General features: G+C 43.8%; 1 protein-coding gene across 3 annotated transcripts in view; it reads right to left on the bottom strand.

Annotated features, from left to right (window-relative positions):
* LOC310687917 (uncharacterized protein) overlaps nucleotides 1-6,073 on the bottom strand; it is a 69,155-nt gene extending 63,082 nt beyond the window's left edge. The window contains exons 1-2 of one of the 3 annotated variants that reach the window (XM_083463874.1): nucleotides 5,725-6,073; nucleotides 5,288-5,415 (exon numbers count right to left, since the gene is read on the bottom strand). In XM_083463874.1, coding sequence (XP_083320000.1) covers nucleotides 5,288-5,311 — 24 coding nt within the window. In that variant the 5' untranslated portion in view covers nucleotides 5,312-5,415; nucleotides 5,725-6,073. The other 2 variants (XM_083463876.1, XM_083463875.1) reach the window with 2 other exon arrangements.
* Nucleotides 6,074-27,522: the final 21,449 nt, after the last annotated feature.

Below are 27,522 nucleotides of genomic sequence, written 5' to 3'. Positions count from 1 at the left end.
CCCTGGAGGTTGTCAGAAAAATTACACAGGACAATTTAAGACCCAAGCAGTATTTTGGGGCAAAATAAACATCATGTCTGGGAAATATGAGGAAAAGGGAATAGCCACCCCAGGGGTAAGACGTCCCTCTAGGCAGGAGAAAGGGAAGGAGGGGAAGGAGATCAGAGACTAGGAAAGTTTAATGGTGGAAATAAGGAAAGAATTTAAACAGAATAAGCAATATATGGAGAAAAAATTATTGGAGATACAGGAAACATTAGATAAAAAACTAGAAGCAGTTGGGGGGGGGGGGAATTGTCAGGCAAAGTAAAAGACCTTGCAGTTAGATCCAAGGCTGTGGAAGACTCAATGAAACACACACAGAAAGAATTGAAGGAGACAAAGAGGGAGACAGAACGGGTTGGAGGAGAGGTCATAGAAATTAATAAAACACAAGAAGAGATGTTGGACAATATAGCCCTTTTGGAGATGAGGCAAAAACAACTGAATCTGAAATTATCTCAATAAAAAGAAAAACATGGAAAAATTGAAGTTACGTATAAACAACTTTTAAAAGAAGAACAAGGACAATTAAAATTGAAACCATAAAATTGAAAAAGAAGAACAAGGACAATTAAAATTGAAACCGTATGAAGAACTCAAACAGGCTTGTTCTACTTGGTTACAATATCATCAACTATATGATAAATTTAATTCCGATAATAAAATTGGCTTTCATAAAGAATCAAAACTCAAGCTAGAACTTCTAAATAATTCCAAATTAATTTGTCAAAAATGTACAATTTATTACTTGAATGGGAACTTAAAGAAGAACAGATTAAAGAAGTTATGATAAGGTGGGGGCAAGATTTTGGGTACACGATTTCACTTGATCAATGGGAAAATCCACCTCTCCCTGCCTTCCTAGTTTGGTGCCATCCAGCTGTTTGGAAATCAACTCCCATCATGACCATAGTGACTGGGGTTGCTGGGAGTTGGAATCAAAAACATCTGGTTGGCAGCAGAACAGAAAAGGCTGCGACAAACCACCCAAACACCATGCGCATACACACACACACATGCATAGTTGAATGCTCCTTATTTCTTAGTCCTTATTCTCAAATTTATACCTCATTTTGCCTTCTGTACCATAAGGCTAGTTGCTGTGAGCAAAGCAAAAAGCAGTGTAACAACCAGGAACTGTTGTGTTCCTGAAAATTGTTTTAATTTCCATTGTTTTATTTTAATTTCCATTGTTTCGAATGTTTTCCCTGTAACTTAAACCTAAACCAAGTGAGGAGTAAACACGAGGAAAGAAAACCCATTAAAATTTGAGTCACCTGGCAATCCTATATAATTACTAGCCAGGAAAACAGAGCAGACCTTATATATATAAAAAACCCTGAAATGTGCAATGGGGATGTGAGTGTGTGCATGGGGGGAAAGAATGCTGATCTCACAGCATTTTAACCATAATGGCACTTTTCATTTTTCTCAAAATATCAGAGCAGCTGTGGCTCAAACAACAGCCTTCACCACCCTCTTTTGACTGAGTGGGGAAAGGGGTTTTGAAAAGCACAAGTTATTACAGAGCACTGTGCTCCAAATGTAGCCTTAAAGATTGGGTCGTTTCAGCCCCCCCTCGCCCCCGTTTCTAAAAGACTACACAATGCAGGCATCTGAATGTTAATGACACATTAGGGCAGTGGATTGGAATTTGATACACTACAGATGTCATTTCTGTGACAATGCACCTTCTGTTACATAAAGAGGCCGGTGGCATTTTTTGGTTCTTGACGATTTTTTGATCCCTACACCAAAGAGGCAAATTTCCTCAGGGTATATATAGATATTTCTATATGTGCACCTCAGGGTATACAGTGGTACCTCATGTTACATACGCTTCAGGTTACATACGCTTCAGGTTACAGACTCCACTAACCCAGAAATAGTGCTTCAGGTTAAGAACTTTGCTTTAGGATGAGAACAGAAATTATGCTCCAGCGGCGCAGCAGCAGCAGCAGGAGGCCCCATTAGCTAAAGTGGTGCTTCAGGTTAAGAACAGTTTCAGGTTAAGTACGGACCTCCGGAACGAATTAAGTACTTAACCTGAGGTATCACTGTACTATATGCTTGTGAAACATGAACCATAAACATCTCCAACTCCTTGAAAGATTCCATCAACAGTGTCTCCGAAAAACGTTACACATCACTTGGGAAGACAGGCAAACTAATATCAGTGTATTGGAAGAAGCAAAGATCACCAGTGTTGAAGCAATGATTCTTCAACATCAACTTTGTTGGACTGGTCATATTGTGCGGATGCCTGATTATCATCTTCCAAAGCAACTACTCTATTCCAAACTTAAAAATGGAAAGTGTAATGCTGGTGGTCAACAAAAGAGGTTTAAAGACTCTCTCAAGGCAAATCTAAAAAAATGTAATATAAACACTGACAACTGGGAAACACTGGCCTGCGAGCGCTCCAGTTGGAGAACAGCCTTTACCAAAGGTGTCATGGGCTTTGAAGACACTCGAACTCAGGACGCAAGGGAGAAACTTGCTAAGAGGAAGGCAGGCTTGGCAAATCCACACCGTGATCAACTCCCGCCTGGAAACTAATGTCCCCACTGTGGAAGGACGTGTGGATCCAGAATTGGCCTCCACAGTCACTTACGGACTCACTGTTAAAACCATGTTTATGGAAGACAATCTTACCCGGCTACGAGTGATTGCCAAAGAGAAGATATATATTTCTATATGCGAAAACTACGTTGTAAGGCAAAGAAAGCACTAGCAAAATCTGATTTGTTTGAGTAAGAGGGGGGGGGAGTAAAGGACACCTGAACAGTTAAGTCCAGTCAAAGGCAACTATGGGGTTGCAGCATTCATCTCGCTTTCAGGCCAAGGGAGCCGGCGTTTGTCCACAGACAGCTTTCTGGGTTATGTGGCCAGCATGACTAAACCACTTCTAGCGCAACGGGACACCGTGACAGAAGCCAGAGGGAGCGAAAACGCTGTTTACCTTCCCGCTACAGCGGCGCCTATTTATCTACTTGCACTGGTGTGCTTTTGAACTGCTAGGTTGGCAGGAGCTGGGACAGAGCAACGGGAGCTCCCTCCTTTGGGGGATTCAAACCGCTGACCTTCTGATCAGCAAGTCCAAGAGGCTCAGTGGTTTAGACCACAGGGCCACCCACGTCCTTTACCTTTTATTTGTTTGAGTACTCCCAAAGAAACCCATACCCTCCAACACTCCTCCAATGAAAATAGGGATGTCCTATTTATTTATTTAATAATAATAATAATAATAATAATAATAATAATAATAATAATAATAATAATAATAATAATTTTACTGTTTATACCCCACTCATTTGACTGGGTTGCCCCAGCCACTCTGGGCAGCTTCCAACATACATAAAAGCATAATAAAACATTGACCATTAACCAATTTCCGTGTAGAGGGCTGCCATTAGATGGCTCAGGGGTCGGATAATTCCATACTCTCCAACATTTCTCAGATGAAAATAGGGACGTCCTGTGGAAAAGTCTAGGATCATGTAAGAAGAAGAAGAGGAGTTTGGATTTGATATCCCGCTTTATCACTACCCGAAGGAGTCTCAAAGCGGATAACATTCTCCTTTCCCTTCCTCCCCCACAACAAACACTCTGTGAGGTGAGTGAGGCTGAGAGACTTCAGAGAAGTGTGACTAGCCCAAGGTCACCCAGCGGCTGCATGTGGAGGAGCGGGGAAGCGAACCCGGTTCCCCAGATTACGAGACTACCGCTCTTAACCACTACACCACACTGGCTAAGAAACTAGGGCGGCTTCTTTAAATCCAGGACTGTCCCTGGAAAGGAAATCTGGTGCAGAAAACTATTGCGTGGTCAAGATGAAGCACTTGCACTCCCTTTCCCCCATGGAAATCGGTGAGATTTAAAAGTGCTTCATGTGAACCAGATCATGCTCTATGCATTTCCCTATGCGCAGATCCTGCAAGAGGTGGCCGCTGGTTTTCAATTATTTCCTTAACTTAGACCAAAAGCAATCCCTGCTTTTCAGATTCACAAATCGTTTCTGAATAGCCCGTTTCTGAATAGCCAGTCCCTTTGACAAACAACTCTAATTCGTATTTGTGCAATTGCAAATTGCATGAAATTCATCCACTCGGCTGCAGATGCTTATTTCAACAGTTTGTTAAATGACCTTTGGGGAAATAGCTTCTGATACTACAGCATAATTCATTCTGGAGAACCATGTGGAGCTCTGTATTATTTATTAGTGAAATGGATTATACGCAATAGATGCGATCTACCATAGTTCCCACATACAATTTGATAGCTCCCAAGCCAGCCAGAGATAGGCTTTCCCTAAGCTTTAGAAAGGAAATTGTCTTAAGAGAGGGGGCAACCGTAAGGGCCCAGAAAGGCTAAATCCTGGGTCTTTTGTGCCAACCCAAGATCATCCCTTTTAATTATTTAAAAAATCTTTTCTTTCCCCCCAAAAGCAGCTGGGGGTACTGCAAAGAACCCAGTCGCTCACAATCTTAATTTTCCCAGAGGCATCACTAATAATCAAACTCCATGAGAACTCAGCGGCTAGAGTGAGACTCACCCCGGAGGGTGATCTCACCAATCCAATTCTCATTAACAGAGGTGTCCGACAGGGTTGTATATTGGCTCCATTCCTGTTCAACTTGTTCATAAGCGATATGAGGACTCCCCTAATAGAGGCTCAAGAAAGGATTCATGCACCCCGCCTAGCACTTTATCGCTGCCCTTTGTTACTATATGCGGATGACGCAGTCACCCTTTCCTTTTCTAGAGTAGGTCTCAGGAGGGCCTTAAAATTTTTTGGATAATACTGTAACGCAAATTCCCTTACAATTAATTATGGAAAATCTAAGATCCTAATTTTCTCAAAGAGCCGGAAACTCCACAATTGGAGAATTGATGGGAGAGTCATCGAACAAGTCTATAGATTCCAATACTTGGGAGTTTGGTTACAACATAACCTTAGATGGAAGGGCCATGTAGCCTATGTTACAAATAGAGCCAAAGCTACCTCCCTGGCGATCTTGCGATTCTTCTTCACCAACGGGGTTATTCAAAATCAGTTTTTAAGAGGGATATTGAAACTGCCCAACTGTGTAAGTAATACAGCGTTACGCATGGAACTTAATATTGTGGGATATTTACAATGCAGACAAACCAACGATTCGTGTTTTGCTCAATAGGCACATGATAGTTTTCTTGTAAATTTGCTAGAGAGAACTCTGTGAGAGACACAGATATATTCTCTTACCTGCCTGGGCACACCCCAGCCCATTTCTTCTCTTCCTCTTCTTCATCGGATCACCGAACCAGAAATGTGAAGAACAATCTGCATGCCAATCCTCAGACCCCATTTTAAACTGTATTAAGGTGGAAAATCTAATAATTAAAAAACAAACAAACCAAAAACTGTATTAAGGTAGGTCTTGGTAATTGAATCACCATGTTAAGTCTGCCTTAAAGCTGCTGCACCCGTTACTCTTCAACCAGTATTCCGAGCGAGTAAATCTTGTTTTTTTTTACCGTTTCCAAGATGGTGTGATTGTTGTTTCATGGGGAAGAAAAGGGGGAAATATCCGGAGAATCCACTCTGCCTTCAGGGGCAAAGGAAGGGGGGGCGGTCTGCCCCAGGTGCCATTGCGGAGGGGGGGTGGGCGGCAAAATTATCAAGAACAATGACTGCCCTACCCTCTGGGAGGTGGTTTGGGACCCGGCGCTGGGCTTCCGGGGTCCCAGAAGTTGGCCTGTGTGGGGAAAATGAGAGTAGGCCGAGTAGACTAGGCCTTGCCTTGCCTTTGCCTCGCCTGCTGGAAGCAGCCGATTGGCCAGCTGGGTTGGGGGTGGGGCCAAGGCAAGGCAAGGCCGAATCCACTTGGCCTAGTCTCATTTTCCTCACACAAGCCGGTTTTCTGGGCTGCCGGGGAGGCCTGCCAAGGCCGCTGCCTGTCCCCTGCACCCCCTTCAGGCCCCAATCCTCCTCCAGAAAGCCTCTGCTGCCCCCAAAAGTGGAGCACGCAGGACAGTAGCAGCGCTGCCACCCTGTTTTGCCCGCTTGTGGCGCCAGGAGGAGCAGCTCATCGCCGCCCTCCTTCCCCATATCTGTTACCATTTCACCCACTGTTGGACTGAACAATAAGGGGTGTATGTGGATCATTTTTAATTGCTCCTTATAACCATATGTTCTAATTGCTGACATCTTGAATATTGACCTGGGATTTTGGGAGGAAATGTGAAAACAACAGGGAGAATTTAGGGATGCTTGGCAGATAGTATTTTGCTGGCCTGACAGAATTTTACCCTCTTGGTAAGTTGTCAGGAACAGAGAATGAAAAATACAGAAAGTCTTCCAACCCCTCCCACCTTTTTTGCTGCTCATATGTGCACTGACAGAGCATAACCACACGTCCCAGATCTAACTGAGGAAACAGTGCCCCACCCCGATGTTATCGGTCTCCAGCTCCCATCAGCCCCAGCCAGCGTGGGGCTTGTAATCAAATAACATCAGGAGGACCACAGGTCCCCATTGCTGGACCAGATGACCTCCAAGGTCTCTTGGTGTCCTGAGTCCCAGCATACTCAAAGTTTACTCCCAATAGGCTATGCTGCTTGCAATGTGCACTAAGTAGGAAGTTCTATTGACCACAGTCCCAAAGACAACGGTGGAGAGGAATCAGATAGTCTAATGGCTGAGTGCAAGTTCAGGTCCAATGCAATGAGAAAGGTTCAAATTCAAACTTTAAGGCCAGGTTCCCATCTCTGAATAAGATCCAGGGTTGGAACCACAGTCTGGTGGAGATCCCAAGACAGTCAAGCCATGGTCCATCAATGGTGAATGTTGAGCAGACTCTGCCTTCCTTCTGCTTTTATTCCTCCCAATCTTATTGAATGCACCTGAGCTTGCTCCAGCTGACTAGCTGTGTCTCTCTCCTTAATGAAGCATATGATCTTCACCTGCCCTGAGTTCAGTCCAGCTTAGTGACCACAAACCTCCTCCCAGACCTAGCGAGTCCCATGATCTTCCCTGATCAGCTAGTAAGCTGGGCTGTCTTCTTTCGCCTGTCTCTGTCTCTTAAAGTGTAGTTCCTGCTGTTCACGTTGCCTCAGAGACTGTCATTTTTGTGAAGAAGGGGAGACTTCCGGTTCTGGTGATGTGTCCACTTCCCTTGGTTCCCATGAACTGTCAGTTGACCCTTTGATGTTCCCTGATGTCCATTGAGTAGCTCCTCTTCCCCTTCCTCAGCTGGGATCCCCTTCCTCTTCCTGGGTGTCCTGCCAGTTCATGACACTCGGAACATTAAAATTCCAGGATTCAAAAGGGTGACGAATCCCACTTGCTATCACTTCCTGGTGGGGCAAGAGTGGGAAACTGGTAGCTATTCTGATGTTGTTGGACTCCTGCTCCCATCAGTCCCAGACAGCAGGGACAATGGTCAAGGATGATGGGAATTGCAGTCCAACAACTTCAGCAAGACTCTCTGGCTGCTAGGGATGGGGGAGGGATTTGATTTGGTTGGCATTTAAAGCCAAATCCATTGAATCCACACCTTCCAAAACAATGTGAGAACTGAAACACAGCCGTCCTTCCACTTTTGTACGTATTTGAATTTTGCGATGTACTCCTCTAGCGAAATAATGTTCCCAAAAATGCATACATTAGGAGAAAGCATGCATAAAGATGAATTTATTTGTGAAAATGTATTATATGTTGCTTTGAGTCATTTCTATTAGTAGAATGTCTAATAAATATTGTTGCTATTGATTATATTATTATTATTATTATTATTATTATTATTATTATTATTATTTTTTTATTAAAAATCTGTCTGTTGGTCAAAACTGCAAATTCCTGTAGAAATGTGGAAACCTGAATTTAAAATTGGGGGGGGGGGATAGAAATTAAGAGAACCACAATTGACATTTCCTTCCATCCTTACCTGTTGCCCTAGGGAATTACGGTTTACCAAAACTACTTGGTTTCCAACTTCCTGTGCAAATGCTGAAGTCAGTACCCTCATTTAGGAAGCAACTGTGTGATGAGCTTAGGCATTTTGGTTGCTTCATGTTTGAAATCGGGCAGTGCCGTTCATTTTTCTTAAGATGAAGCCATAAATCAGGAGTGATAACTTTCCCATCTTTACCTTCTTGTGGCTTTTATGCACCCAACTTAACCTCTTCTTTCTGACAGTTCAGTGCTTCACCTCAACCGTTATTCTACCACATTAATTAACAGTTAAGCTATCAACGCTTTGTACGTCTTCATGACAACCCCTTAAAGGCCTGGAAGCAATTAGCAGAATATAAAACTATGAGAGAGAGAGAGAGAGCGATCGTTGGAAAGGGTAGGCAGATTAGCTATCACAGAGGGAATAATACGGACAAGCTTCTTTTATTTCAACATATGGTCCTTCTGCTATTCATATTGCTGGGGGAAAGGATGCCCATTGAGAAAGAGACATGCTTCCTGTCACATGCGGAAACCAAAAGGGGTCAGCTTAAAAACATATATTCAAATATTGCCAGATATTCAACTATTTCAAGCATTGATCTATTAGGAGAATAGCAAGAAACTGATAAAACGTAGCTGGTTACACAATTAGGGGCAGTGAGAAGGTAGATTTCCAGGAACATTGCAGTGAGAAATATATGCTCTGGACATCTCCAGGGGCGTTTCTGGACTCCATGTATCCCATACCCTCCAAGTGTCCCAATTTTGCAGGGACAGTCCCGGAACTGAGAAAGCAATCCTGGTTTCTGATTTGATCCCAGAATGTCCCTGTGATCCGCCCTGAGATCTTGTGATGAAGGGTGGTGTACAAAATCAAGTAAATAAATATTTCCCCTGCCAGAGCCACCGCCAACAAGCTCAGAGAGGAGGATGAGTGGTGGTGGCTGTGCAGCAGCATCCTCCGGCATGGCCTCTCTGTGGCCACTGCTGTGGGCCTCTTCCCTTGCGCAGCTGGAAGCAAGGAGGAGCAGCAGCTGCCACTGCTGAAGCCCAACCCTGCATGACCCACTGGCTCTGAGGGGCAGGCAGAGGGCAGGGCCGCTCTGGGCGGGAAGAAAGAAAAGTGGATCGGAGCGCAATGAGTCTTTGATTTATTTTTAAAAATGTTTTGTGCATCCACCTCTAATCTTGGCTCTTTCGATCTGGCAAGAGGCCGAATTTGAGAAGAGATTTTGCTTTCAACTGTGTGCCGAGGAAGAACTCCAGAGTAGAATTTTAATGGTGGAGACTGGAGTTATTTATGGCCGCAGCTCGTACGTCAAGGGTCAGCAAGGCTTACTGAGCATGGGCTGGATCACTTCCGTGGACTGGTGCAGCGCGATGCCAAAAATCGCATCTGCGCATGTCTGTGGCGCCGGAAATCACTTCTGCACATGCTCAGACGCTGAAAATTGCACCTGCGCAGAAGCGATTTTTGGCATCTGGGCAAGCGCAGAAGCAATTTCCAGCACCACAGACATGCGCAGACGTGATTTCCGGCGTCTGGGCATGCGCAGAAGCGATTTCCGGAGCCACGGGAGAGTCCCCGCGCCGCACTGCACCAGTTTAGCATGGGGACTCACCGAGCGGGCGGCTTGGTTCGGGGGTGGCTCGTGGGCCAGTTAAATGGCCTCCGTAGGCAGCTTCTGGCCCATGGGCCTTAGGTTGCTGACCCCTGCGCTAGTCAGTAAACAGTGGAAGGAATGGAATGTGACCTTGTCCCATCCAGATAAACACTGCAAAGAACTGAACAAGGAAGATAGTAATTAATTCTCCCAGCACACCAGGTCTGAAACAACAATGTATATGAAGGACTGCACACGTGAAATGGATTTATATTTATAAGATGTAACAGAGGTGCTGTTTGTAAGGAGGAAAAAAATGTGGTCAGCTGCAAGGATGGACAACTGAACATTAAACAAGAGATGATGCAGCTATGGGAGGAAATGGTCGACGTATGTTTGCAACAGGAGTGGGAAACCTGATTTTAAGAAACTGTATTAAATTTAAGTAATTTGGTTAGATTTGTAATAATTTGGAAAATTAATAGAAATAATTTGGGGGGAAATAATCTTGGCTCTTTCTAAAAAATATTTATTAATGTGAGTCTTTTTAATTTTTGTAAATCTACCAAAGAATAAAATAAAATACAATCGGAATTGGGGGTTTCTCAGGATGGTGGAGCGTGTGTGTCCTGTGTCCTGTTAGTGTGTTGTTGATGGCAGTCGCCCTTCTTCTGGTAGGAAATGTTTGGAGGACATGACCAAAAAATGAGGGTTGGGGAGGAATGTGAATTGTCCCATTTTCATCTGAGGAATGTTAGAGGGTATGGTGTCCCAAAGCCAAATCTTGGCTCCCATTAAGTTCTGGTTGCCCCTGATTTACACATATGGAGGAAATGCCTCTCTCTGAAAGCATCTCTGTAGACCTAATCTAAACAATACTGTGAATAACCGAATCTTCTGTGCCTTTCTTTGTTCTTCCCCATTATTAAAGGCCACGTTTTCGTAGGGAAGGAAGGCGACACGTGGAACGTTGCCACTTAGGAGAAGTAAGAGATTATTCATTTAAAGTTGCAAGCACAGGCATATTTGCTCTTCCGCACACACACAAAAATGTATTTTGTACATTGTCTAGTACAGCAGAAATTTCAATAAGTAAATTGTATGATTGGTTACAGAGCTGGAAGAGAATGAACACTGATTCAGAATGAGAAATGATTCAATAGTCTTTATGCAGCCATTATTGCTGTGGAAATGAAGAATTATGTAGAGTTTATTAGAAGCAGCACTGATTTGGTAGTTTAACATAGTCGTCTTGAGTTTCTTCTTAATATAGGCAAATTCCATCTTTGGCAAAGCTGCAAGAGTTGACATAAACCAGAGGATGGACATATCCATAATTGACAGCTTGGTATTATGGGCCTCTTCAGACACATTACCAAACCTTGTACAGTGGTACCTTGGGTTACAGACACTTCAGGTTACAGATGCTTCAGGTTACAGACTCCGCTAACCCAAAAATAGTTAAGAACTTTGCTTCAGCTGAGAACAGAAACCGTGCAGCGACAGTGGGAGGCCCCATTAGCTAAAGTGGTACCTCAGATTAAGAACAGTTTCAGGTTAAGAACAGACCTCCAGAACGAATTAAGTTCTTAACCCGAGGTACCACTGTATCAATACCATCCTCTGCTCATTCAGCAGCAATTGAACAACATATTAATAACACAATCCTATGCATATTTACTTAGAGGTAAGTCTGTGATGCTTTGACACAGCATTATTGCCATCTGGATAATTTCATTTGCATTATGAAAAGTTACATGATTTTAGCAAGAAGCTACAGCATACGCACTTATTGGAAATAATAATAATAATAATAATAATAATAATAATAATAATAATAATAATAATTTTTTTATACCCCGCCCTTCCCAGTTTAAAAACCGGGCTCAGGGAGGCTAACAGCAAATATAAAACATTGATTAAAATGCAACTTAAAAACAGCATAAAACAGCATAGAATACAACATAAAATGCAGCATCAATATTAATAAAATTCAAAAAGTCATTCTTTGGGGAGGAAAACCCCAGGCAGTAGACATCGAATGATCACCAGGGCTAACTGGCCAAGTTGGTCCTACTAGGGCCAGCAAGGAGCTGTGTGAATAAGAATTTAAATGTGGGGTCCCAGATAGGGTAATGAAGCAGTATGTCCACCCCAATACTTTTGCAGGTGCAAGCAGTATTGAAAGCAAGATTATAACCACCCCATCATGAGCACAAACCAACATGAATGCATGATAAAATGGTGTCTGGAAAGGCTCCAAGTACAGTCATACCTTGAATCCCGAACGCCTTGCGAATCAAACATTTTGGCTCCCGAATGCTGCAAACCCGGAAGTGAGTGTTCCGGTTTGCAAACGTTCTTTGGAACCCAAATGTCCAATGTGACTTCCACATCTTCCAATTGGCTGCAGGAGCTTCCTGCAGGCATAGGAAGCCGCGCTTTGGGTTCCGCACATTTTGGAAGTTGAACGGATTGCCAGAATGGATTCCATTTGACTTCTGAGGTACCACTGTAATGTGTAAAGTTATTGTCATTGCTACATGTTGCCTGTTATCCTTGCAGTCAGTCACCAGCATGTTGAAAAAATGGTGGCTTGCAATCTTGGGCTCGGGCCATAAATGAAGCAATCTACCTTTGGGAACGAAAAGCTTGGGGACCTCGCTAGATTTCTGCGTTTTCTATTCATAGAACCGAATCGTGGCAGGTCTTCCTGGTGTCGCACAATAGCACTATTAATGGCTTCCTTTTCAGAGGCAAATCTTTTATAATTTAACACAAAAGACTGAAATAAGGCTCATTAAAATGGGGGGGGGGAAGGTGGAGGAGGAAAAATAAGGAGAGAAGTTAGCAGTGCTTGAAGTGGAAACATCAGGAGATTTGAATGTACCATGAGTCGCTGGTGAATTTTCACTGCATTATCACACACAGATTGAGGAAGGAAATAGGCTCCTGCGGAGGAATCTGGGAAGAAGCCAAATTGTTTGAAAGGCAAGCGGTGAGGAAAAGGTAAGGGGGAGAATGGTGTAATTGTCAGAGATAAAGCAGGTTTTCCAAATCATTCAATATGATGCCTCAAAAGAACTTGTCACTTTAAAACAACAGCGTTTTCTGGCAATACACTGTCAACGTTGACACCTGCTTTGCTGCCTTGACATTCCCTCATCTTTTACTTTAGTTCGGCGGCAATCTTTGCGTATCTGCTTCCTCTCAAGGTGAAGCAGAGACAAAACTGAGTGGGAAACATTGTGTTGAAGTCTGGAGGTTTGAAAGCAAAAGCTCACTTTCACATAGGTAGCGTTGTTCCACTTGAGACGCCTGCTCTTTAAACAATTGCACGCCAAGAAGAAATTCTAGAGATGAAATCTTCCTTCTGTGTGGAGACGCAGCAATGGGGGAGGCTGCGATGGCTGGAATTTTTTATGCTCTTTGTGCAGTTTTTCAAACCGTAACAACAACAACTTTATTATTTGTACTCCACCCATCTGACTGGGTTTCCCCAGGTACTCTGAGTGGCTTCCAGTATATACAGAAACATAATAATACACGAAACATTAAAAACTTCCCTATACAGGGCTGCCTACAGATGTCTTCTAAAGAAGAAGAATATCTAAAGAATACAGTGGTACCTCGGGTTAAATACTTAATTCGTTCCGGAGGTCCGTTCTTAACCTGAAACTGTTCTTAACTTGAAGCACCACTTTAGCTAATGGGGCCTCCTGCTGCTGCCGCGCTGCCAGAGCACGATTTCTGTTCTCATCCTGAAGCAAAGTTCTTAACCTGAGGTAATATTTCTGGGTTAGCAGAGTCTGTAACCTGAAGCGTATGTAACCTGAGGTACCACTGTAATAATAATAATAATAATAATAATAACAGCAACAACCCTACCCAGCGGTGGATAAGAGTATTAAACAGAGCCACCAAGAGATCAGGTTGTCAGCTATTTTTCAGGAAGCAAAAAAAGGATGTGAAGGTTTAAGCAATCCCCTTCAAAATGCTTGCTAGGAGCACAGCAAGGAATGAAGGAGAGAGATTTGATTAAGTTCACTGTCTTGTAAACATCATTCTCTGGGTTGAAAGCTTCCCTTATTGGGCACTTTATTGTAGAAATAAAGGTAAAGGTAAAGTTTGGAAAACCGGTGTCCAGGCTGTTGGATCAGGGAGCCTCCCTACCTTTCCCCCTTTAAGCCTTAGCTTGGGGCGGGAAGATATTCATGGGGGAGTTCTTGGACTTATCTTATCGAGGTTAGGCTCAATGGAGTTCAGCGGTTTCCTCTGCTTCTTTGGTTGTATTTCAAGCCAATCCGTCATCCGGGAGCTCCAAGGTTGTAAGTCAGTGTAACAGTATCAGTAAACAGTGTGGCGATAAAACAATAAAAGAATAAAAGAATAAACTAATTAAAACGAGGCGACAAGACAGACAGCCAACAGTCTTTAAGGTTCTTAAGGTGCGGTTTTGGGGTCTTTTAAAGGAGAACCAAATCCACAATTCCCCAAATGCTATGTAAACCAGAACACAGCCTTCCTTTGAATAGGGCACGTCTCTGAATTTTGCAGCGTGGTACTCCAGCCAATGTGTACAAAATATGTACAAAAACACATGCATAAAAAACCCACATGTACTTTGTGACAATAATTGAAGATGCACTATACTAGGGGGATGGCAGAAATGGGTACATTAGGCACATGATGAGAAATCTGCAGTAAAATGTGGATGAATTTCAATTATTCTTAATTTTTTTAAAAAGCTTGCAGATTGCTGCAGGAATGTAGGGAACTGAATTTAAGGCTGAAACTGGACATGACTGTGACAGACCAGTTTGTTTAAACCTTGGTCTACCCTTATAGTTTTAGCAGTTCGAAAGCACATCAAAGTGCAAGTAGATAAATAGGTACCACTCCAGCGGGAAGGTAAACGGCATTTCCGGGCGCTGCTCTGGTTCGCCAGAAGCGGCTTAGTCATGCTGGCCACATGACCTGGAAGCTGTACGCCGACTCCCTCGGCCAGTAAAGCGAGATGAGCGCTGTAACCCCAGAGTCGGCCACGACTGGACCTAATGGTCAGGGGTCCCTTTACCTTTACCTTTACCCTTATAGTTTAGTTAAGGAGCAAAACTGGCACAGAAACCTGCATCCCATGCTTCCTGCAGGTGATGTGCAGCATCGCCATGTGGCATCCTCTGGAAGTTGCCGGGCCACAGCAGAGCTCACTGGTGATAACACTTGCTCTGTGAGTCGCCATTTCCCCCCAGAGTAGCCCAATGAGGAGCACAGTGCTACCCAGCAAGCAAAGTGGGGGAATTGTCAATGGTGGTTCGTTGTAGCCTGCAACTGATACCAGGTAACCAGAGATTCCTCAACATAAAAATAGACCCAGCAGAGGACAGTAAGCCTCTAAAACCTAGAGCTTTCCTACATACTGATATTTCAACTACTCTCCCCCCTCCATTGGGCTCCATTACCTGAAGTGAGTCTAGCTGGGTGGGTGTACAGTCAAACCTCAGCGCCTGAACTCCTCTGTACTTTACCCCACTCTAAAGTTGGGGAGTCGGGTTCAGATGCCCGAAGCCGGAGTGGCGGAGACGGGCGCCGCGAGGCGTCCAGTGCGGAAACGCGACTGATCCCGGAGAAGCCGGCGGGAGCCCCAGGGAGAGTTCTCTTTTCTTTGCTGGACTTTTCTTTCACCTGGACTGAGAGGGAGATTCCTGAATGGCAGCCAGGGAGTGACCATCGGAATGTTTCGCCTTTGGAGTGCACCGGGAGGCTGGCACTGCTCCCGGGAGGCGGGCGTCGTTCCAACAGTAAATGCTCTGGTTTACAAAGGTTTTTCGGAAGACAAATGTCCGACACAGCATCTGCTTGAGTGCAGGAAGCTCTTGCAACCAATCAGAAGCCGCGCCTTAGTTGTTGAATATTTTGAAAGCTGAACAGGCTTCCGGAACAGATTACGTTCGACAACCGAGGTTTGACTGTACTCGGTTATGGATTTGGGGCCTAGTTTGCCAGCACACAAGCAGAATTTCCTCTCATCAAGTATTTTGCAAGGCTGCCTAGTCATTCCAAGTGGAGAAGCGATTTAATATATTGCTTAAACTCAGGTGGCATCTAGACACATATCAAAAAATGCTGTGAAAATGCTTTTTTTAAAAAAGTTTTAAATATAAATATTGAATTTGCCATTAGCTCACCATCGCCATCTAGTGTCACATTTGTATAATGCACTTAAAACATTTGCAGCTGTATAGCTGAGTCCTACGTGAAGAGGTGTGGCAGCAACCATTCTGAGTCCCAATTCTTCGCACGTGAGCACAACAAATGATATTTTAAAACTGGGAGGGAGGTTTTAAAGTGAGAAGAGCACAGCACCAACATTTTAAACTGAGAGCAGCACAGAGGAATTCCCAGTTGAAAACTGCAGAAATGGCAGTCTGTGTGGGTTGAGAGGTGCTTTCACATTTAAATTCTGTCTCTTCCAGTAGAGCTCATTTTATGATTGAAATCCCACCAGCCTGACTCTCGCTAGTAACTATAGAATGTTATTCTCCATCAGTCTCACTTCTTCCTTTGCAGAGCAGGAAGATTAGTATTCAGATGGAAGTGGAAACCAATTCGCTGCCATTCTATAACTTCTCGTTCCTGCATTTCCCATGAGAGGCGATTTTAATTCACTGAAAAAGCTTTTCTCTGGAGTATATTATCAACTTTGGATTTTTTCAAAAAAATATTACTGCTTTTATGCTGTAACTTTATCTACTTTTTAATGCCATGTGTGCACAACTTCTCTCTCTCTGACACACACACACACACACACACAGAGAGAGAGAGAGAGAGAGAGAGAGAGAGAGAGGATTCAATAGTACTTGAAACACAATCTCTCTTTTCTTCCTGAGTTTCCCCCTACGGTACACTTTTAGCAAGGAAGGAATGAGGCAATGGTTCGTCCTTCCATATATCTGGGGTAGGTTGACTTCAGTTCTGTTATTTGTGCTTCTGAAAAGCTTGGGGTTCCTCCTCAGAAGATGCTGGTACCTCCTGATGCTCACATTCACAGACTTGCTTCGACTCATTGCTGTTTCACGTGAACTGTATCCATATTTGTCTGTTGCAGCAAAAACGAATCTAATAACTACTGCAATGCGCTCTACGTGGGGCTACCTTTGAAGGTGACCCAGAAACTACAACTAATCCAGAGTGCGGCAGCTAGACTGGTGACTGGGAGTGGCCGCTGAGACCGTATAACACCGGTCTTGAAAGACCTACATTGGCTCCCAGTACGTTTCCGAGCACAATTCAAAGTGTTGGTGCTGACCTTTAAAGCCCTAAACGGCCTCGGTTCAGTATACCTGAAGGAGCGTCTCCACCCCCATCATTCTGCCCGGACACTGAGGTCCAGTTCCCTCACTGCAAGAAGCCAAGTTACAGGGAACCAGGCAGAGGGCCTTCTCAGTAGTGGCACCCGCCCTGTGGAACGCCCTCTCAACAGATGTCAAAGAGAAAAACAACTACCAGACTTTTAGAAGTCATCTGAAGGCAGCCCTGTTTAGGGAAATTTTTAATGTTTGATGGTTTACTGTATTTTAATATTTTGTTGGAAGCTGCCCAGAGTGGCTGGGGAAGCCCAGCCAGATGGATGGGGTAGAAATAATAAATTATTATTATTATTATTATTATTATTATTATTATTATTATTAACAACGGCACTTTAAAGGCTAACAGATATATATATCATGGCAAGAGTCCACAAAAACCTAGGACAGTGTGCATTTTCTAGGCTTCAAAGTGCCACAAGACTTCATGATTGCCTGGAAAGCTTCCTAAGTTCTTGGAGATTACCATTCTAAAAATGCCACTTCTACACAGGTGTGCTGTAAAAAGACCAACAACTTTGACCATTAAAGGGATCCTCTCGACATCCATTTGTTTTCTAAGGAACAACAACAAGGAACCACCAAGGTTCATGTGGCAGAGAATTTATGGGGACGATAGAGTGTTCAGATAGTTCAGAATGGTCAGACAGAGTGCTAGAGAGGCGTGTTTAATTTCACAAATAGAGGGAATAATTGTCCTGGCTCTACATCAGGGGTCAGCAACCTTTTTCAGCCTTGGGCTGGTTCACTGTCCCTCAGACCATGTGGTGGGCTGGACTATATTTTGGGGTGTGTGTGTGAAATGAACGAATTACAGGAAAAGGCTTCTCACCTTCTCACCCCTTGCCTTTTCCTGTAAGACCTATTGCAGTCGTTAAGAGTCGTCAACAGGCTCATCTCAGCTATCTGCCAATCACCCATTCCCACCACCCTTCTGAGTAATACCCCTCCCCACCTTCTCACTATATAGAAGGATCTGGCAACTTCTGTTTCAGTGTATCTGAAGAAGTGTGCATGCACACGAAAGCTCATACCAAGAACTAACTTAGTTGGTCTTTAAGGTGCTACTGGAAGGAATTTTTTTATTTTGACTGATTCCTGGACCGTTCATGGGCCAGATTGAGAAGGTGATTGGGCCGGATCCGGCCCCTGGGCCTTAGGTTGCCTACCCCTGCTCTACATCAATCTGAGAGCACCTACTTATCTCTAGGATCAATGTGGCTTTTTGGGGGAGGGTTTTGTTTTTTTGTTTTTTGCAAGAGTGGTAGCACTGAGTCAGCCTGGAGATTTAGCACATCACTTCCCCAGTAGGATGTCAGTTGGAAAGACTGCACGATACGGCACAGCAGGAGTTCATTTCTTCTGTCTCCTTCTAGAGTTAACATTTACAGTACGATTAATTTGGATCCTAAATTATTGCCGCTCACGCTCGTTATCTGACAATGACTGCCTCCTTCCCAAGTCCCCGATTTATTAAGAAAGCCTGGTAAGAAGAAAGTATAATATAGCTCCAACCCCAATTACACCAACTCTGAAATACCCTTTGCACCAGACTCCCTGCAGAATTGTGTGTTCTTGTGATAAAATGTCACAGAATGCACAGTGTAAGACTATCATTTATTCCGCCTTCAAAAAGAATGACATGTATTAAATACCATATACAGTGGAATGAAAAGGGTGTTTAAAATAACGTTTGTAAAAAAATAATAATCCGGAAGCCTTTCTTTTGGGAATGATAGGGATAGAACTACCTAAATTGTATAGAAATTTATTTATGTATGCAACTACAGCAGCAAGAATGTTACTTGCCCAAAAATGGAAAGAAGAAGAAGTCTCAGCAAAGGATACAAAAACTTATGGAATATGCAGAAATGGCAAAACTTGCCGGAAGAGTAAGAAATCAAGATAACAATTTTTTTAAAATAAAAGAATGGAAATGGTTTATTGAATATTTACAGATAAATTGTAAACAGATAAAAACTATTGGAATCACCTGCAGCTATATAAGAGTATACATATAAAGAAGAGAAATAAATGAGAAATTAATTTGGATATGCAGAAGATATTAAAAATACGTTTAAGGAACCGCAGAAAGAGGGGGAAGGAAGTCAAGTTTTAAAATGTCAAAATGATTGTAAAACCAGTGAAAAGTATAAATATATTTGAAAAGTATAAATATTTTTTATTTTAAAAATGTATTAAATACCATTGCTTTTCATTTAACTTAACCACGCAGCACTAATTGCAGATGAATGTTTTCAGTTAAATCACCCCTTTAAACAACAACAACCTCTTGCCTTTGTCTCTCTTCCCCTCTATTTCCTGTCTCCCTGTCCTATCAAGCTTTAGATTACTAACTCCTAGGGAAAGGAACCTGTCCTTTTTTCTTATGTTCCTTTGCATTGAAACATGTACATAGACAGTAGTAATTAATGACTAGTCTGGCTTGCAGCAAAATGTCTTAGTCTGGACTGCCTCCTCTTCAGGATAACAAACCATGTTTTCTTTTAGGATGTTCTTTTTCAGCCTGGGAAAAAGAGTGATCTGTCGAACGATGAGTAAGGTAAAGTAGACCACCATGCTGACACTTTGCCACATCCCATGCGCAGCGCCGTGTCTCTCACCTAAATCGTCATAGACTTTTATTGTGCTAGCCATAGGCCATGGCATCATTCAGAAAAACAACAAAAGGAAAAACAGCAATAACCATAAAAACCATCAGGCACCACACATACAATATGAACCACGGTCACAACTACTAAGACTGTTTGTTGCATAAAACAGAATAGCAGAAGATTCTCTAGTAAAATGTGCCAAATTAAATATCCGAATCCCCTTTGCAGTTGACCGCTATTTTATCTAGTTCTTTCCTCCTGATCTTCTTAGCTGCCAACGCATAGAGTGCTACTTTGTAAGTTACAAAGTCATCAGTATCGCTCAGCAGCCATTTCATGCTTTCCACCCTATTCAGGTGAGTTCCATTCGGAAACAGGGGTTTTATGAATCGGTCTCTTGGGTCTATATGTAACGGGCACTGCAATAAATAGTGGCACAGGTCCTCCACACAGGGTTTCCCACACAGACAAAGTCTCTCTTCATAATGTACTTTGCTGTAGCATCCCTCCAACACCGCCAAGGGCATTGATTGGTTAATAATAATAATAATAATAATAATAATAATAATAATAATAATAATTTACTATTTATATCCTGCCCATCTGGCTGGGCTTCCCCAACCACTCTGGGCGGCTTTCAACAAAATATTAAAATGCAGTAATGCATTTAGCTTCCCTAAACAGGGCTGTCTTCAGATGTCTTCTAAAAGTCTGGTAGTTGTTGTTCTCTTTGACATCTGGTGGGTGCCACTACCGAGAAGGCCCTCTGCCTGGTTCCCTGTAACTTAAATATGTATCTATCTTCTTGCTCAATATATGCTTTGCATATGAACGATCCTGGGTCCGATCCCTACCACAATTCCAACTGTGCCGACTTAAACGGAACCCAGTTAGCGTGGTGCCAGCCAGAAGAGGGAGAGAGAGTACTAGGCTAGGAGTATCAAATGTCTAATTCAGTATAAGGTTGTTTGAGGATGCTTGAGTCATTCTCAGATTCCTTCTTCAAGACGTCCCTGGCACGATAATCTGCAGTGCTCCCTTGATTCATAAATAATGCCGCAGGGAGACGCAGTGGGATCTCTTGGTAACACAACGGCAGTGACCAGCTCATTTATGAAGCTCCATGCTGGGGCTTTCCAGAGACCTTGTCCTCTTTTATTAAGTTCTGTTCCTTCTACTCATTGCCAGCTCTGGCAGAAGCCCTTCTCTCATTCAGGCAGGCTCAGCCCGACACAGAGAAGGCTGGCACATCTCTAGATTTTCAAATAACCACGCAGTCAGACTGGACATTTCCTGGAGATGATTTCACATTTAGCCCATGTATCAGAAGAACAGTATTTTTTAGGTCTGGGGTTGTACACTGATGGAGGTGGTAGATGGAGGGACCCTGGGTGGGAAGCAGAGAAATGTTGGGCATGTCAGTTTGCATTTCTTAGTACAGCGGTACCTCGGGTTACAGACGCTTCAGGTTACAGACTCCGCTAACCCAGAAATAGTACCTCGGGTTAAGAACTTTACTTCAGGATGAGAACAGAAATCGCACAGCGGCAGCGGGAGGCCCCATTAGCTAAAGTGGTACCTCAGTTTAAGAACAGTTTCAGATGTGTAGAGATCTTTCCTTTTCTAATTAATTCAGGAGGGTTCTGGAAGCTTCTCAGTGTGAAAGAAACAAGCAGAAGGTTCGTGATGTTTGGGTTATTCCTTCAGAGAAGCTGAGTACAGCTGGCTTAAACTGGTTCTCTTATCTCTTCTGTCAAGGTCATGCTGACTATAAAAGTAGGGCCAGAAGAAGACTGGGTTTCACTTTCTATCTCTCTTCCTTCTGGAGTGGTGTTCTGTACATGGTATGCTTAGTGTTAAGGTTTTAGACTTATTGTAAGTTATTGTAGGGACGCGGGTGGTGCTGTGGGTTAAACCACAGAGCCTAGGACTTGCTGATCAGAAGGTCGGCGGTTCGAATCCCCACGATGGGGTGAGCTCCCATTGCTCAGTCCCTGCTCCTGCCAACCTAGCAGTTCAAAAGCACGTCAAAGTGCAAGTAGATAAATAGGTACCGCTCTGGCGTTTCTGTGAGCTGCTCTGGTTTCGCCAAAAGCGGCTTAGTCATGCTGGCCACATGACCCGGAAGCTGTATGCCGGCTCCCTCGGCCAATAAAGCAAGATGAGCGCCGCAACCCCAGAGTTGGCCACGGCTGGACCTAATGGTCAGGGGTCCCTTTACCTTTACCTTTAAGTTATTGTAAGTTTAAGTTAAGTCAGCTGCAACTGGATTTCTTATGGCCAGTGCCAATCCTGAATGTATTGGATTTGTGACCATTATGCTTATTTGCCTTTGGTAGCAGTAAAGTTCTGCTGGATGAAATTCAATTGCCTCTGGTCTATATTTTGGGAATCCTGTGACCTGTTTAAGTTTTTACTCTGCTGACTATACACTGGATTCCGTTCTGGATCAATATTGAGTAGAATTCCACAACAGGCCACCCAGGGTGAGAGGCTGGGAGGAGAAAGGAAATATCCCAGGTGAGAGCTGGGAGGGTGTCAAGGAGCTGTCGGTGAGGCAGGTAAACCACAGGGCAGGCACACACAGGACAGGCATGGAATGCAATTAGCTCTTTATTTTCTTTTTTTATTTTCTTTTTTTAATATATATTTTATTAAGGATTTTCTTGTTTTACAGAAGTGTAGTGCCTCGTATTATTTTTTCCCCCATGTAACATTTATACAAATCCGTTTCATTTGTTGAGGCATTAGGGGGAGAAGAAAAGAAAAAAGAAAAAAGAAAGGGGGGTGGAGAGAGGGAAGATGGATAGGGGTGGGGTCGGGTGGCGGTGTTTCTATTATGTTTAATGTATGTAGAGTTTGGTGTCAGCGTTGCTTGTGTTGTTCACTTGTGTTCCTTTGGTGGTGAGAGAGGTTGGGGTTGGCCTAGGGTGTGATTGTTTGCTTGTGATTGGCTGTGGGGATCTTTGTTTTCGTGTGTGGGTGAGGTGGGTGGGTGTTTTGGATCAGGTTAGCCATATTGATTTGTATGCTGTTGGTGGATTATTGTCATTGTCCTGTTGGGCTGTGTATGTGATAAAGGGGAGCCAACACTCTGGTTAGCCTTACTCCAGTTAAGACTGAAACTGACCAGTAGCTCTGCCCTTCCTCCTCCAGCCTTTCACTCTAGATCCTTCCCACAGAGGCTGTGTCGATGGGGCAAGCTCATCCTCCGGGCCTTTCTGGCCCATTGCTCTGCAATGTGCAGGATTCTCCTAGTTTGAGGTGTCAGAGGGGGAGGCAAGGACTCAGACTCTCCTGCTACCAGGTAGCAGGGGCAACCTCTGACATCCCTCAATCTGAGTCTGCACTGTCACTATGAGTCTCAGTCTCTAACCTATCTGTAACAGTCTGAGTCTGCACTGTCTGAGTCTGAGTCTGCACTGTCACTATGAGTCTCAGTCTCTAACCTATCTGTAACAGTCTCTAACCATGCCCTGGAAGACCCTCCTTCTCCTGACCAGCCCCCCTTGATCGCTCAACTCCCCTGCTTCTAGCACCTCCCATCTCATCCCTTTTTCAGTGTCCCACCACCAGGATCTGGGATCTAAGTCATCTTCTTCTGTGCCCTCCCTGGGAGGCTCTTGGGTGAACAGCTCCCACCACATCATTTTTAGTCCCTCATTTTCAGGAATTCTTCATCTCCATTCATTATGAAAAACTGGAGACCACGACTTGCAGTCAGGCAACAGCTTCAGTCAAAATAAGTCTCACCATGTTTTGCACATCCAAAGTGACTATAGGCAGCTACCATTTTATGCGCATCCGATTGATGCGCGATCACACACGAGCTTCTTGCTGATGACCCAGAAGTTGCCTGAAAATGGGGTGGAACGGGCTGGGGGAGGGGCATGCTCTGCCAATACGCTTGGGGTGGGGGGTCAGGAACAGAACCCCCAACCTTTGGCTGATTAATATTTGGCTGATTAATATTCTTAAATATGTTTGTGGGAAGGCGGTTATTGTTTTGTCAATCAATCAATCAATATCCTTTATTCGACCGATAGTCAGAAATAAAACACAGTAATTATAAACTATAACAGTTATTGTTTTGTTGTTTTAGCTATTTCCTTGTGTTTTTACCTTGTATTTTATTCTGTGACCTCCCTGAGATCTTACGATAAAATTTAATAAACAATAATAAATAGTTCCATGGGGTTTGCTGTTAGTAAGTGTGTATGAGACTGAATCCATAATCTCCTTCCTTTGTCTGCTTTAAAATTCTGATAATGTCCTCTGACCAACAAACTTTAATCACATCTTTCATTAAAAAAGAAATATGACAAACAACCCCCTAGGCAATGCAACTAGAACACTGAAATGATGCTCAAGAGCTGTAATTAAAACGATACCTCCCGCAAGTTGCTTCTGATTACCTTCGGGTGAGCCAGGCTAACCCTCCATTTATCACAACATGAAAGAGATTGCTTAGGGGAAATGGTATCCCGGACACAGGTTTACATTAATTGGCTGGGTGTTCTGGCTTCTAGGTCCCTCTTTTAGTCATTGACCTCCACCTCGTGAACACAGTTGGTAGAAAGAGGGCAGGGCTGTGTCTGTGAGCCCCACCTCCCATTGCACACACGTCGAGGGGAGGCCTGAAGTGTGGGGCCTGCTCCACCTGCATAGGCTCCCCTCCCTCGCTGAGAACCACCAGGTTTTTCCATCACAGGGACAGCCTGCGCACATAGAGCAGTCTCTCTGCGGCAGACCTTGTGATTCGAGGACCCGTCCCACGCTTGGGAATAATAAAGACACATGGACACAGTATATTAGGTTAATGGGCTAAAAAAGGCCACAACTTTATTGATTACAGCATGTGAGAAGGTATTGGCTTAGGCATTGGACCACAGAAAATTGGACTCCACCCACTCGGAGAGGGGTGAGTCTGATGAGGGGTTAACCACCAGTAGGGGGAGCCTGTTGATGCAAATACAACTATAAGCTCTCCCCTGATGTCATAGAATCATAGAATCATAGAGTTGGAAGAGACCACAAGGGCCATCGAGTCCAACCCCCTGCCAAGCAGGAAACACCATCAGAGCACTCCTGACATATGGTTGTCAAGCCTCTGCTTAAAGACCTCCAAAGAAGGAGACTCCACCACACTTCTTGGCAGCAAATTCCACTGTCGAACAGCTCTTACTGTCAGGAAGTTAGCTCTTACTGTCAGGAAGTTATAATGTCACTGGGGGTCGTGCCATGGCCCCCCGCCACACAGAGCATTGGACAGGATACACAACCGCCGGATTCCTTTAACAGAATACCCATAAGTGAAGGAGTAGGCGATGGCCACACCTTGCCCTTCCACACACCAACAGCACATCCCAATGCCTAACTGCCAAATACCAAGAAAGTTGTGACGATTGCTAAGAGGTAGATGAAAAAAACCAAGAGGCCGGTGCCAATTTGCCAATTGGAAAAAGCTCCTACCGGGCCCCCTGGGCAACCAGGGCGACCAACCATGGGTCCATAGCAAGGCCAAGCAAGAAGCTACACCCTATAGGGAGTGGTGGGTGGGTGACTCGTGGAGATTGGCAGAGCAATGGCGGGGAGAGCTGGCACGGCCGCATTTCAGTGGCTAGACCATGCCCCCGCGCTGTCACCCGATTGGGTGCTCAGCTGGGAGGCGTGGCACGCCAGCGATGATGGCCAGGGCAGGGGGCAGAACGTCCCCTGCGTGACACGGGAATCAGCTCCCGCTCACAATCCCTCCCCTCCGGGAGGCGGAGAGGCTTTTCCAGACACGTGCACAGGGGGTACATGATGTACCCTGCTCTCTTCCTTCGTGTAATGTTGACTGTGCAGGAGAATGCTCAAATGGAATTCCCATTTCATTTACCAAAATCTTGGGAGTCAAATTCAAGAAATTCAAACGTGAGACCTCTATGTCAAAATAAGCAGGGCGAAAGGTACCCTCTCTCCATCATCCATCAGTGTCTTGCTTTCTCCTTGCGCTTTTCTGGATGGGAGAAAGCATGGTTTCCTGCTCCTTGAGTATGCTACAGGGACCCCCAAGCTAGCGCGTTCTCCCACACTGGTTTCCTCACATGCCAGTGCTGCTTTTGAACTAACCACAGCTCCCTGTGACATCGGAATTCATGAAACGGTCGTTTGCTTAAAGTATGGTTAATGAGAACAAGTCAGGGTCAAAGCATTCCTTGAGGTCTTGGATTGTTCTACAACCATCATTTAAACAAACCACAGTTCCCTTGGTTTGGAATTCATGGGAAACAGTGGTTAGTTTAAAGCAAAATGGGTGCTTCTGACAGGTGTGGGGAGTGTGAGAGCCTGGGTTTATGCAGTCTTCCCCACATAGCAGAGGACCATGATTTCAAACTATGTCTGAATTGGGCCTATATGTCGATTATGAAACTTACAATTTTCTATTGCATATATATATATATATATATATATATATATATATATATATATATATATATCACCTGTTGACATTCATTCTCTGAAAGCATCAATTGTGAAAGTGAGTTAAGATTTAATTTACCCCCTAGTATATTCCTTAAATGTCAAGAGGAGAAATGTGCATTAGCAGGCATTGCTCAAGGTCTGGAGCCCATGTGGCAGTTCAGGTTAACAGCTAATGGCATTGAAAAATGCTTTCGCTTCCCTTCTTTGAACTTAGCGTTTTAAAAAAATAAACAAAACAATGCCAATGTGACATGGTATGAATTCGCTGCTTCATTTCTTCAATTTCATCCACTATAAATAGACATAAAATTATATAGATGTCAATTAAACTGTTACGTAGCATACAAGCTCGTACACAATCTCCACCAACCATATTACCCAGAAGTAACAAATGCCAAGATTGGAACCATAGTCTTTATTCTTTGTGATAACTCCAGCAAAACATGCTAAACCTCTGCATGTCGCCTGGTAAATCAAATCAAAACCCCAAAACGAAGACACAGAGCACCAGAACATGCGGTTACAAAAATTGGGTGCTTCTTTAGGGAAGTTTTTAATGTTTGAAGCTGTACAGTTTTTAATATTCAGTTGGAAGCTGCCCAGAGTGGCTGGGGAAACCCAGCCAGAAGGGCGGGGTATAAATAAATAAATTATTATTATTATTATTATTATTATTATTATTATTATTATTATTATTATTATTATTATTATTATTATCCCCAGGCACTCACCCAGGGTCTGGAGAATTGAAGAGACTGCAGAGATTGTCGTAGCTTTAAGAAATATGATTTATTCACGTATTTACACCTGAGTTTGGAGTGCAGGGAAAAATGAGGTGGAGGGTATCCAGCTGTAAGAAATTTAGCCCCATCCCTTCCATGTGGAACACAACCTTTAGAATCCCCGCGACAGGGAGTGCAAGTAGATAAATAGGTACCACTCCGGCGGGAAGGTAAATGGTGTTTCCGTGCGCTGCTCTGGTTCGCCAGAAGTGGCTTAGTCATGCTGGCCACATGACCGGGAAAAACTGTGGACAAACGCTGGCTCCCTCGGCCAGTAAAGCAAAATGAGCACCACAACCCCAGAGTCGTCCGCAACTGGACTTAACTGTCAGGGGTACCTTTACCTTTACCTTTACCTTTAAGCTGGTGGTCGTCACATCTTGTGACAGTGAATTCCACATATCAGTTATGTGTTATACGAAGGAGCGCATAAGAATTTATTTGAACATAATCTTTTGGTTACCCATGGGGATCAATATATTAAAATTGCATATAGTGTAGATTGTAGCTGGATTGCAATCCACAAACATTTATAAGGTTAATAACGTTTAGGGGGACACGGGTGGCGCTGTGGGTTAAACCACAGAGCCTAGGACTTGCTGATCAGAAGGTGGGCAGTTTGAATCCCCGCGACAGGGTGAGCTCCCGTTGCTCAGTCTCTGCTCCTGCCAACCTAGCAGTTCGAAAGAGCGTCAAAGTACAAGT

This window comes from Podarcis liolepis (genome assembly GCF_965112155.1).
Source record: "Podarcis liolepis genome assembly, chromosome: 10".
NCBI lineage: Eukaryota > Metazoa > Chordata > Lepidosauria > Squamata > Lacertidae > Podarcis > Podarcis liolepis.
The sequence above is the reverse complement of the archived record's forward strand: the minus strand, read 5'-3'. Positions and strand labels throughout refer to the sequence as shown.